General features: G+C 44.9%; 1 protein-coding gene across 2 annotated transcripts in view; it reads right to left on the bottom strand.

Annotated features, from left to right (window-relative positions):
- LOC121269635 (suppressor of tumorigenicity 14 protein homolog) overlaps window positions 1-13,920 on the bottom strand; it is a 94,107-nt gene that overhangs the window by 14,158 nt on the left and 66,029 nt on the right. For both annotated transcript variants that reach the window (XM_041174387.1, XM_041174388.1), the window contains exon 16: window positions 1,113-1,296. In XM_041174387.1, coding sequence (XP_041030321.1) covers window positions 1,113-1,296 — 184 coding nt within the window. The remainder of the gene's footprint in view (window positions 1-1,112; window positions 1,297-13,920) is intronic.

Below are 13,920 nucleotides of genomic sequence, written 5' to 3' on the forward strand. Positions count from 1 at the left end.
GTCTTATTCAACATCACGACTTGAAACGTCAACATTTTCCCTCACCAGAGATGCTATCAGACCTGTTGTCTATTTCCATTTTATTCCAATTTTTATTTCAGATTTCCAGCATCTGCAGTATTTTGTTTGCGGATATAAATTTGACTGAGTGACAGGAAACAGAGTAGCAGCAAATGGTTGCTTTTCAGACTGGAGGAAGATATGCTGGGGGTTGGGTATTGTTGGCGGGGGGGGGGAGGGTGGGCAGTTTCAGATAACATGATCCCTGCTTTTCTTGATCTATATCACTGACCATGATTTGGAAGTGCAAGGAACAATTTCAATACTTGCATTTGATACAAGATTTTGAAGCATTGCGAACTGTAAAGAGTATAGTGATAGACTTCAAGAGGACAGGAAAGGGTGAACACGTGGCAGATTAAATTTAATTTAGAGAAATGTAAAGTGATACATTTTGGTAGGATGGTTGAGGAAAGGCAATTTAAAATAACAGGCAAAGTTCTGAAGGGAGTGTAAGAACAGAGTGACATATGCTCACAAATGGTTAAAGGTGGCAGCACAGGCTGAGAAAGTGGTTATAAAGGCATACAGAATCTTTGGCTATATAAAGGGAGGCATAGAGTACAAAATCAAAGAAGTTTTGATGAACTAACACTGGTTCAGCCTCAACTAGAGTATGGTGTCCAATTCTTGGCACTGCGCTTTCAGAAGGATGTGAAAGTTTTAGAGAAGGTGCAGAAATTACTTATAAGAATTGTTCCAGGGATGAGGGGCTTCAGTGATGTTGTGGGGTGGAGGGGGAGTGGGAGTGGTAGAAAGAGGGCAGAGATCAGATCAGCAGGGGTGGTGGTGGTGGTGGTGGTAGTGGTGGGGGGGGGGGGAAGAAAGAAGAGCTCTCCACCTTCTCCAATCCATCTCCCCCGCCTTGTCTTCCCTCTGTCTCTCTCCACTCCTCCACGATCTTCCTCCCCGATCCTCTCTCACCCCCTCCCAGGTTGCTACCCCCACCGTTCCCCCTCCCTCCAGGCTCTGCATCCAGAAAGGAGAAAGGTTGAATTCAAAACACACAATTCTCAATGCTGGGTAGATTCTCTGAGCTTTTAAACACTCACTTGGTTCCGAAGGTATTCTGGAAACAGTGTGCGGCTGACACAAGCCAGTGGTTGGAGATCACTGAGGCCCCACACGTATTTCCATGATTCTTCACATGAAGGCTGACCTGCCAGGGCCATTCGCCAATCTCCGCATCCACACCTCCCACAATACGAGAGTGTTTATATGGTCGAAATCCACAACCTGTAGACATCAGAAATCTGAGTTAGAGCAGTTGGAACTCTCAGCATATGCACATGTTCCCCACAGGACCAGATCACAAGCCCTTCCTCGATCCTGTCACAGTTTCAAGAATTCTGGACATGACTGGTTATGATATAATGCAGGCACTGTGTTTGTGGATCACTCATCCACTCAGGTGTCATAAAAATGACTGAAAAACAGGCCTAAGGTATGAGGTGCCTACCTTAGACCCATATCTGATCCTATTTTGTCAATTTTCATTCATATCAAGCCGCCCTCTCTCAGACACACTGTACCCCATCCAACTCCCCACCCTCACACACACATACACTGTACCACATCCTACTCCCACCCTCACACACTGTACCACATCCTACTCCCACCCTCACACACACACACTGTACCACATCCTACTCCCACCCTCACACACACACTGTACCCCATCCAACTCCCCACCCTCACACACACACACACTGTACCACATCCTACTCCCACTCTCACACACTGTACCCCATCCAACTCCCCACCCTCACACACACACACACAGTACCACATCCTACTCCCACTCTCACACACTGTACCCCATCCAACTCCCCACCCTCACACACACACACACTGTACCACATCCTACTCCCACCCTCACACACTGTACCACATCCTACTCCCACCCTCACACACACACACACTGTACCACATCCTACTCCCACTCTCACACACACACACACTGTACCCCATCCAACTCCCCACCCTCACACACACATACACTGTACCACATCCTACTCCCACCCTCACACACTGTACCACATCCTACTCCCACCCTCACACACTGTACTACATCCTACTCCCACCCACACACACACACACACTGTACCACATCCTACTCCCACTCTCACACCCTCACACACTGTACCACATCCTACTCCCACTCTCACACACACACACACTGTACCACATCCTACTCCCACCCTCACACACACAGCACCCCATCCAATTCCCTACTATCTCACACACTCTGCACCGCGCCCAAATCCCCACCCTCGCATACACTGTACCACATCCAACTCCCCACTCTCCCTCTCACACACACTGTACCTCATTCACCCGCCACTCCCTCCCTCACACAAACTACCCTATCCAATTCCCCACCCTCTCACACTTGCACACTGTACCCTGTTCACTACCTCACTCTCTCGCACAGTGCCCCATCCTATATCCCTTCCCCCCCACACACATTGCACCCCAGCCAACTCCCCACCCACTCTCTCACACTATATCCCATCCAGCTCCCCTCCCTTTCTCACACACTGTACCCCATCCAACTCCCCACCCTCTCTCACACACACTGTACCCCATCCAACTCCCCACTCCCTCACACACTGTACTCTACAATTCCCCACCCTCTCTCACACACTGTACCTCATCCAACTCCCCACCCTCTCTCTCATACACACTGTGCCCATTCACCTCCCCACTCTGTCACACACTGCCCCATCCAACTCCTCCTCCCCCCACACACACTGAACCCCATCCAACTCCCCACCATCTCTCACTGTATCCCATCCAGCTCCCCACCCTCTCTCGCACACACTGTGCCACATCCAAGACCCCGCCCTCCCACACACACACACAGTACCTGTACAACTCTCTACCATGTCGCACGCACACTGCACACTATCCAGCTCCCCACACACTCTCACGGGGGTGAGGGGGGTGTGAAATAAGAGGTGCATTGCACTATTGATCAAGGAGTCAATTACTGCAGAAAGGAGGGATGGTATCTTAGTGAGTTCCTCAAGTGAGGTCATATGGGTAGAACTTAAAAACAAAAAGGGGGCAATCACTTTGCTGGGAGTGCACCATTGGCCTCCGAACAGTCAGGGGGAGATAGAGGAGCAGATATGTAGGCAAATCTCAGAAGTGTAAAAATAAAAGGATAATGATAGTAGGGGATTTCAATTTGCCCAATAACAAATGAGATAGTCTTAGTGTGGAAGTCTTAGAGGAGTGCATCCAGGAGAGCTTTTTGAGCTAGCCAGCACGGAGAAAGTCCTACAAGAGAAGGGGCTGCACTGGACCAAATCTTAGGGAATGAAGCCAAGCAAGGGGTAGAATCGTCATTGGGGAGGCATTTTGGGGATAGTGACCATATCTCTGAGATTTAAGGTAGTTATGGAAGAGGGTAAAGATGGAGAGGAAATAAAGGTCCTGAATTGGGGGAAGGCCGATTTCAATATAAGACAAGACAGGATCTGGCCAAAGTGGACTGGGAGCAGCTACTTGTAGGAAAGTCTACATCAGGCCAGTGGGAGTCATTCAAAAAGGAAATAGTGAGAATTCAGGGCCAACATGTTCCCGTAAAGGTGAAGGGTGGGACCAACAAGTCCACGGAACCCTGGGTGGCAAGGGATATAAAGGACTGGATAAGGTTAAAAAAAAAAAGATTATGGTAGATACAAAGGGGTTAAAACAGCAGAAGCCCTAGAGGAGTATAGAAAGTTTAGGGGGTACTTAAAAAAGTAATTAGGAGAGTGAAGAGGGGGCATGAAAAAACACTGGTGGGCAAGACAAAGGAAAATACCAAGGCATTTTATAAAGATATTAAGGGCAAGAGGATAACCAGGGAAAGAGTGGGGCCCATTAGGGACCAAAGTGGCAATCTGCATGGAGCTGGATGACATAGGTGAGGTTTTAAATGATTACTTCTCATCTGCTTCACTATGGGGAAGCACGATGTAGGTGTAGAAATCAGGGAGGAGGACTGTGATATACTTGGACAAATTAGCATTGAAAAGGAGGTGGAACCAGCGGTTTTATCGGGCTTAAAAGTGGATAAATCGCCAGGTCCAGTTGAGATGTATCCCAGGCTGCTATGTGAGGCAAGGGAGGAGATTGTAGGAACTCTGACACTAATTTTCAAATCCTCTCTGGCCGCAGGAGAGGTGCCAGAGGACTGGAGGACAGCGAATGTGATACCAGTTTTCAAGAAGTGTAGTTGGGATAAACCAGGTACAAATAAGGCCAGTGAGTCTTAACATCAATGGTAGGGAAACTATTGGAAAAAATTCTGAGGGACAGGATTAATCTCCACTTGGAGAGGCAGGGATTAATCAGGGATAGTCAGCATGGCTTTGTCGGACGAGATCATGTCTAACAAATTCGAATGAATGTTTTAAGGAGGTGACTGGTTGTGTAGATGTGGGTAGTGCAGTTGACATGGTCTATATGGACTTCAGTAAGGCTTTTGACAAGGTGCTGCATGGGAGGATGGTCAAGAAGGTAAGAGCCCATGGGGTCCAGGACAATTTGGCAAATTGGATCCAAAATTGGCTCAGTGGCAGGAGGCAGAGGGTGATGGTCGAAGGTTGTTTTTGCAACTGGAAGCCTGTGACAAGTGCAGGGAGCGGTGCTGGGACCCTTGCTGTTTGTACATTAATGATTTAGACGTGAATACAGGAGGTATGATCAGTAAGTTCGCAGATAACACGAAAATTGGTGGTGTCATATATAATGAGGAGGAAAGCCTTAAATTACAGGACAGTATAGATGGGCCAGTTAGATGGGCAGAGCAGTGACAAATGGAATTTAATCACAAGAAGCATGAGGTGTTGTGTTTTGGGAGGACGAACATGGCAAAGGAATACATAATGAATGGTAGGACCCTAGGAAGTAGAGGATCAGAGGGACCTTGGTATACACGTCCATAGATCCTTGGCATTTGGAATCCTTGCCTTTATTAGCCAAGGCATAGAATATAAGAGCAGGGAGGTTATGTTGAAGCTGTATAAAATGCTAGTTAGGCCACAGCTAGAGTACTGTGTGCAGTTCTGGTCGCCACACTACAGGAAGGATTGCACTGGAGAGGGCGCCGAGGAGATTCACAAGGATGTTCCCTGGGCTGGAACGTTTCAGCTACAAAGAGAGACTGGATAGGCTAGAGTTGTTTTCCTTTGATCAGAGAATACTGAGGGGGGAACCTGATAGACGTATACAAAGTTATGAGGGGCATAGATAGGGAAGATAGGAAGAAACTTTTCCCCTCAGAGGAGGTGTCAATAACCAGGGGCAAAGGTTTAAGGTAAGGGGCAAGAAGTTTAGAGGGGATTTGAGGGAAAAATGTTTTCACCCAGAGGGTGGTTGGAATCTGGAACACACTACCTGAGGGGGTGGTGGAGGCAGGAACCCTCACAATATTTATGAAGTGCTTAGATGAGCACCTGAAATGCCTAAGCATACAGGGCTACAGGCCAAGTGCTGGAAAATGGGATTAGAATAGATAGGTGCTTGATGGCTGGCTCAGACACAATGGGCTAAAGGGCTTGTATCTGTGCCTTATAATTCGATGACTATGACCCATCTAACTCACCAACCTCTCACACCCAGTATCCCATTCAACTCCCACCCTGTCCCACACATGTACCCTATCCAACTCCCCATCCTCCCCCACACAGTCACACTATACCCGTCCAGCTCCCCAAGGTCCCTAAAACAAACACTGTACCCCATCCAACTTACCAACCTTTCCCACTGCACCCATCCAACTCCCAGACACAACGCCCAGAGTCCTCCATCAACTCCTCACCTTTCCATTGACAGAATCTCAAATGGTCACAGGCTAAGGAGAGATTGTGGATGAATTCCCACTTGCATTCCTGCCCTCACATAGCCCTGTTGGAGAAGCTTGAAGATCTCCATACTTTTCCCAACGCCCCAGTGGAGAGGGGTCATATCTCCCCTTCCATCCACCCTCCAGCCCAGCCAACTCGGCAGAGTACAGTGAGACAGAATGCTCAGCTCGGGGAATTGTAGTTTCTTTCTGTCTTAATCAATGCTAAACAAGCTCCCTACTGAAAGCAGCTGATTTGGTAGCACAAATTGAAATAAATTAGTCTGATATTATAGACATATATGATAGCCATTACAGAGATGAGCTTGGAAGTGACCAGGGCTAGGAGCTGAATAATCAAGGCTATTTCTCGTTTCAGAAGGCTAGGAAGGAAAAAAAGGTGATGCAGCTCAGTTAAAAAATGCTGAGATCAATAGAGTAGTGAGATCTTGGCTCAGAAAGGGAAGATGTAGAATCAATTTGGGTGGAGATAAAAGCCAAGAAATGTAGTTACTGGTGAGTAGTTTTTTGCATTCCTAATAGTAACTAAGCTTTAGGAAAAAGTATATATCAAGAAATACAAATATATATACAAACACACAAAGGAGGAGCAGAAGCAAGCCATTCGACCCCTCTGGTCTGCTCTGCCATTCAATAAGATCATGACTGATATTTGTGTTTCGAATTCCACATTCCCATCTAACCCGATAATATTCAATTCCCTTGCCTAACAAGAACCTATCTACCTCTGCCTTAAAAATATTCAATGACCCCACCTCCACTGCCTTCTGGGGCAGAGTGTTCCAAAGTCGCACAGCCCTCAGAAAAAATTTCTCCTTGTCCCCTAATTTTAAAACAGTGCCCCCTTGTTCTGAACTCACTCACAAGAGGAAACACCCTTTTTAAGTCCACCTTGTCAATACCGTTCAGGATCTTATATAGTTCAATCAAGTCACCCCTCATTCTTCTAACTCCAGTGGAAACAAGCCCAGTCTGTCTAACCTTCCCTCGTAAGACAACCCACTGATTCCAGGTATCAATCTGGTAAACCTCCTGTGAACCACCTCTAATGCATTTACATCCTTCCTTAGATAAGGAGACCAAAATTGCACATAGTATTCGAGATGCGGACTCACCAATGCTCTGCATAACTGAAGCATAACATCCCTACACTCATTTTCAATTCCTCTCATAAAGGAAAACATTCTTACTAGGGGAGGTGCTGGCATAGGGATATTGTTACTGGACTGAATCCAGAGACCCAGGGGACCTGGGCTCAAATCTCACCATGGCAGATGATGGAATTTGAATTCAATATGAAAACAAAATCTGGAAGTCTGATGATGACCATAAAACCATTGCCGATTGCCATAAAAACTCATCTAGTTCACCAATGTCCTTTAGGGAAGAAAATTTGCCACCTTTACCTGGTCTGGCTTATATGTGAGTCCATACCCACAGCAATGCAGGTGACACAAAGCTGGTGGGAGGGTGAGCTGTGAGGAAGATGCAGAGATGCTTCACTGTGATTTGGACAAGTTGAGTGAGTGGGCAAATGCATGGCAGATGCAGTATAATGTGGATAAATGTGAGGTTATCCACTTTGGTAGCAAAAACAGGAAGGCAGATTATTATCTGAATAATAGGTCTGGCTATAAATTTAGAGAGGGGAATGTGCAACGAGACCTGGGTGTCCTCGTACACCAGTCATTGAAGGTAAGCATGTAGGTGCAGCAGGCAGTAAAGAAGGCAAATGGTATGTTGGCCTTCATAGCCAGAGGATTCGAGTGCAGGACTCAACAAGGGTCATGAGGACTCGAAACGTCAACTCTTTTCTTCTCCACCAATGCTGCCAGACCTGCTGAGTTTTTCCAGGTAATTCTGTTTTTGTATTGAGTTGAGTGATCAGCCATGATCATAATGAATGGTAGAGCAGGTTTGAAGGGCCGAAGGGCCTACTCCTGCTCCTATTTTCTATGTTTCTATGACTTCATATAAATGCTCTATAATCAAGGGCAATTAGGGATAGGCAATAAATGCTGGTTTAGCCAGTGATGCCCACATCCCATGAACAAATAAAAAATTACTTACTGTACCTGCATACTAACTTTTTGTGATTCATGCACTAGAACACCTAAATCCCTCTGCGCCTCGGAATTCTGCAGCCCTTCTCCTTTTGAGTAATACTTTGCTTTTTATTCTTCCTGCCAAAATTAAAAACTTCACATTTTCCCACGTTATACTCCATCTGCCAGATTTTTTCCCCCACTCAATCAACTTACCCATATCCATCTGCAACCTCATGTTCTCTTCCCAACATACTTTCCCTCCTATCTTTGTGTCATCTGCCTCCGCTCCCCTCATCTACATCATCGATATAAATTGTAAAAAGTTGAGGCTCCAGCAGAGACCCCTGTCAGGCTCCACTCATTACATCCTGCCAATCAGACAAAGACCCATTTAAGCATGGTCTCTGTTTTCTACCTGCCAGCCAATCTTCTATCGCTGCTATAATGTTACCCCCTAACACCATGAGCTTTTATTTTCCACAATAACCTTTGATGTGGCACCTTATCAAGTGCCTTCTGTAAGTACAAGTACAGCATGTCTACAGGCTCCCTTTTAACCACAGCATATGTTGCTGCTTCAAAGAGCTCCAATAAATTATGCTTTATGCTGATTCTTCCCGATTACCCTGAGTTTCAGGGTAAGTGTCCAGCTATAATCTCCTTAAACCTTTGTCTGCACTGGAGTGCTCCTATGGGCTGCATTGGAGTGCTTACATTGGTGTTTGGTGAAGAGGGAAGGAAGAATTCTTTCATTTTCTACTTTTTCTCAGTAAGAAGAGCAGCAGCCTTGGTAAGTAGGGCCTGGTGAGTATTTCTTCTGTCCTCAGCATTCTCTAAACTAGAGGAAGTAATTTAAGGATAAGTCATGGCAGGGCAGCTCGGCCAAGTAGAATGCTCCCTCTGTACAATATGGGAAGGCAGGGACAATTCCAGCGTCCAGGACATCGACATGTCTCCAGCTGCAGCTACTCTAAATCAGTGTTTCGGAGCTGGATCTGTGGCTGGAGTCATTGTGGGGTATCCACAAGGATGAGACCATTGTGGATAGCATATATAGTGAGGTGGTCACAACGCAGGTAAAGAATGCACAGGTGGAAAGAGAATGGGTGACCTTTAGACAGATTAAAGGCACTAGGCAGGTAGTGCAGGAGTCCCCTGGGGCCATCTCCCTCTCTAACAGATTTTCCGTTTGGATACTGCTGGGGGAGATGGTTTCTCGGGGAATGCAGCGAGAGCCAAGTCCATGGCAGCAAAAATGGCTCAGTTGCACAGGCGGGGAGAAAAAAAGTGTGGAAGGGCATGAGCGATCGGGGATTCTACTGTAAGCGGCTGAAGATGTGACACCAGGATGGTATGTTGCCTCCCTGGTGTCAGAGTCAAGGATTTCACTGAACAGCTGCAGGACATTCTGAAGGGGGAGGGTGAACAGCCAGAGGTCCTGGTTCATATCGGTACCAACGACATAGATAAAAAGGAGGATGAGGTCCTGCAAGCAGAATGTAGGGAGGTAGAAAATGAAAGGTAGGACCTCAAAGGTAATAATCTCAGGGCTGCTCCCAGTGCCACATGCTGGCGAGATCAGGAATAGGCGAATAGACCAGATGAATGCGTGGCTGGAGAGATGGTGTAGGAGGGAGGGATTTAGATTCCTAAGGCATTGGGACTGATTCTGGGGTAGATGGGACCTGTAGAAGCTGGGCATTTTGCACCCCAGCAGGACCGGGACCAATAACCTTGCAGGGGTGTTCATTAGTACTGTGGGGGAGGATTTAAAATTAGACTGGCAGGGGGATGGGAACCTGAGCAAGGAGACACAAGAGAGGGAAACAAAGATAGGAATGAAAGACAGAAAAGTAGAAAGCAAAAGTAGAAGGCAGAGGAAACAAGGATTAGCAACAATTAGGGCCATAGTGCAAAAAAAATGTGTAGAAATGTTAAAAAGACAAATCTAAAGGCACTGTATCTGAATGCACGCAGCATTCGCAATGAAGTAGAGGAATTAACAGCGCAAATATGCAAATTAGTATGTTATGATTGCGATTATGGAGTCATGACTGCAGGGTGACCAAGGCTAGGAACTGAATATCCAAGGGTACTCGATATTTATGAAGGACAGGCAGAAAGAAAAAGGAGGTGGCGTGGTGTTGTTCGTTAAGGATGAAATCAGTGCCAGAGTGAGAGAGAATATTGGCTCAGAAAATCGAGATGTAGAATCAGTTTGGGTGGAGCTAAGAAGCAACAAGGGGTGGAAACATTAGTGGGAGTTGTCTATAGGCCTCCAAACAGCAGTGAGAAGGTAGAGGACGGTATTAAACAAAAAATTAGAGATACATGTAACAAGAGTGCTACAGTAATCATGGGTGACTTTAATCTATATGTAGACTGGACAAACCAGGTTAGCAATAATACTATGGTGGATGAATTCCTGAAGTGTGTACAAGATGGTTTTTTGGAACAGTATGTTTGGCAAACGGCTAAGGAACAGGCTGTCCTGGGTTTGGTATTATGCAATGAGAAGGGGTTAATTAATGTTCTTGTTGTGCAGGGCCCTTTAGGGAACAGTCACCATAACATGACAGAACCCTTCATTAGGATGGAAAGCGAAGTAGTCCGATCTGAAACTAGGGTCCGAAATCTGAAAGGAAACTACGAAGGTGTAAGAGGTGAGTAGGCTAAGATAGATTGGGGAAGCTTCATTAAAAGACATGACGATGGATAGGAACAAATCTATGCATTGCAAAAGTTATACATTCCTTTCTGATGTAAAAACACAGCAGGAAAAACAGCCCAACCATGGCTAACAAAAGAAACTAGATCCAAAGAGAGTCATGTAAATTTGCTAGAAAAAGTAGCAAGCCTGAGGATTGGGAGTAGTTTAGAATTCAACAAAGGAGGACCAGGCGATTGATTAAGAGGGGAAAATTAGAGTTTGAGAGTAAACTTGCAAGGAACATAAAAGCGGACGGTAAAAGCTTCTTTATGTAAATAGAAAAAGATTACTGAAGACACATGTAGGTCCCTTACATTCTGAAATGGGATAATTTAGAATAGAGAACAAGAAAATGGCGGAGCAATTAAACAACTACTTTAGTTCTGTCTTCATGGAGGAAGACACAAAAGTCTTCTCAGAAATGCTAGGAAACCAAGGGTCCAGTGAGAAGGAGGAATTGAAGGAAGTTAGTATTACTAAAACAATAATGCTGGAGAAATTAGTGGGACTGAAAGCCGATAAATCCCCAGATCCTGATAATCTACATCCCAGGATGCTAAAGGAGGTGGCCATGGAAGTAGTGGATGCATTGGTTGTCATCTTCCAAAATGTTGTAGATTCTGGAACACTCCCGGCAGATTGGAGGGTGGCAAATGTAACCCCATTATTTAAAAAAAGGAAGGAGGGAGAAAATAATGAATTAAAGACCAGTTAGCCTAACATCAGTAGTAGGGAAAATTCTAGAGTCTATTATAAAGGATGTGATAACAGGACACTTAGAAAATATCAACGGGATTGGACAAAGTCAATGTGGATTTATGAAAAGGAAATCACGTTTGACAAACCCACTGGAGATTTTTGAGGACGTAACTAGCAGAATAGATAAGGGAGAACCAGTGGATGTGGTGTATTTGGATTTTCAGAAAGCTTTTGATCAATATAAGCTTTTGATCACATAAGAGATTAGTCTGTAAAATTAAAGCATATGAGATTGGGGGTAAAATATTGACATGGACTGAGAATTGGTTAGCAGACAGGAAACAGAGTAGGAATAAAAGGGTCTTTTTCGGAGTCCAGGCAATGACGAGTGGGTTACCGCAGGGATCAATGATTGAGCGCCAGCTATTCACAATATAGATCAATGATTTGGATGAGGGAATCAAACGTAACATTTCCAAGTTTGCTGACAACTCAAAACTTGCTGGGAATGAGAGCCATGAAGAGGGTGTTAAGAGGCCTCAAGATGATTTAGACAGGTTGAGTGAATAGGCAAATACATGGCAGATGCAGTATAATGTAGATAAGTGTGAAGTTATCCACTTCATTAGAAAAAGCAGAATGGCAGAGTATTATTTAAATTGTGATAGATTGGGAAATGTCGATGTACAAAGGGACTAGGTGACCTTGTACACCAATCACTGAAAGCAAGCATGCAGTTAAGAAGGCAAATGGTATGCTGGCCCTCATTGCGCGAGGACTTGAATACAGGAGCAAGGATGTCTTACTGCAGCTGTGCAGGGTCTTGGTCAGACCACACTGTAGTATTGTGCATAGTTTTGGTCTCTTTACCTCAGAAAGGATATACTTGCCATTGAGGGAGTGCAGGGAAGGTTCACCAGACTAATTCGTAGGATGGCAGGATTGTTGTATGAGGAGAAATTGGGCCAATTAGGCCTGTATTCACTGGAGTTTAGAAGAATGAGATGGGATCTCATTGAAATGTATAAAATTCTGACAGTGATGGGCAGACTGGATGCAGGGATGATGTTTCCTCTGGCTGGAGAGCTAGAATAAGGGGCTACAGTCTCAGGAAAGGGGGTAGGCCATTTAGGACTGAGATGAGAAGAAACTTCTTATCTTAGAGGGAGGTGAACCTGTGGAATTCTCTACCTTAGAAGGTTGTTGAGGCCAAGTCACTGAATATATTTAAGAAGGAAATAGGTAGATTTCTGGACTCGAAAGGTGTCATGGTGTGTGGAGAGAGCGTGGGAGTATGGCATTGAGATAGAGGATCAGCCATGATCATATTGAATGGCAGAGCAGGCTCGAAGTGCCAAATATCCTACTCCTGCTTCTATGTTTCTACGCTAATGGTTGAGTGTAACAATTTCCCCATGACAGACGCCTTTCCTATTTTCTGCCTCCCTCCTTTCTTGAATAGAGGGGTTATATTTGCTACTTTCCAGTCTGAAGGAACCTTTCCAGAATCTAGTGAATTTTGGAAAATTAACACAACACACTTACTACCTGATCAGCCACCTTTTTAAGACCCGAGAACGAAGTCCAACAGGACCCAGAGAATTGTCAGCCTGCAGTTCCTCAGTTTGCTCAGTACCGCTTCCCTAGTGATTGTAATTTCACCAAGTTCCTTCTCCCCGCCAGCTCATGGTGTACAGCTATTACTGGAATGTTTTTTGTATCCTCTATAGTGAAGACTGAAGCAAAATATTTATTCATTTCATCCGCCATCTCCTTTTTATCTACCACTAACTCCCCATTCTCACACTGTAGAGAACAAACACTCACTTTACCTCTTTTCCTTTTAAATACCTCTAGAAATTCTTGCTATCCGCTTTTACATTTCTAGCTAGCTTCCTCTCATACTCTAATTTCTTTCTCCTGATTAACCTTTTGGTCATTCTCTGCCATTCTTTATATTCTGACCAATCATCTGACCTGCCACTCATCTTTGCACAGTTGTGTTTTTTCATTAAGTTTGATGGTTCCCTTAACTTACTTAGTTAACCACGGATGGTGGGTCCTCCCCTTAGAATTTTTCTTCATAGTAGGAATGTACTTACTGAGTATTCTGAAATATCCCCATACATGTCTGCCACTGCTTCTCTACTGATCTCTCACCTAGCCTCGTTTCCGAGTTCACTTCAGCTAGCTTTCACCACATCACTGTCTTTATTTAAGTTTAAAATACGAATCTTAAACCCACTCTTCTCCCTTTCAAGCTGGATGTAAAATTCAATCATATTGTGGTTGCTGCTAGGTCTGTCTTTACTCTGAGGTCATAAATTAATCCTGTCACACTACACAATACCAACTCTAATATAATCTGTTTGTGGGTTGGTTCCAGAACGTGCTGCTCTAAAAAAACTCTTGAAAGCATTCTACGAACTCCTCACCGAGCCTACCACTGCCAATCTGATTTTTCCAATTTAAAGGTAGATTTAAATCACCCATGATTATTGCTGTCACAAGCACCTAATATTATTTCTTGTATATTTTGTCCT

The sequence above is a fragment of the Carcharodon carcharias genome, chromosome 25, assembly GCF_017639515.1.
Source record: "Carcharodon carcharias isolate sCarCar2 chromosome 25, sCarCar2.pri, whole genome shotgun sequence".
NCBI lineage: Eukaryota > Metazoa > Chordata > Chondrichthyes > Lamniformes > Lamnidae > Carcharodon > Carcharodon carcharias.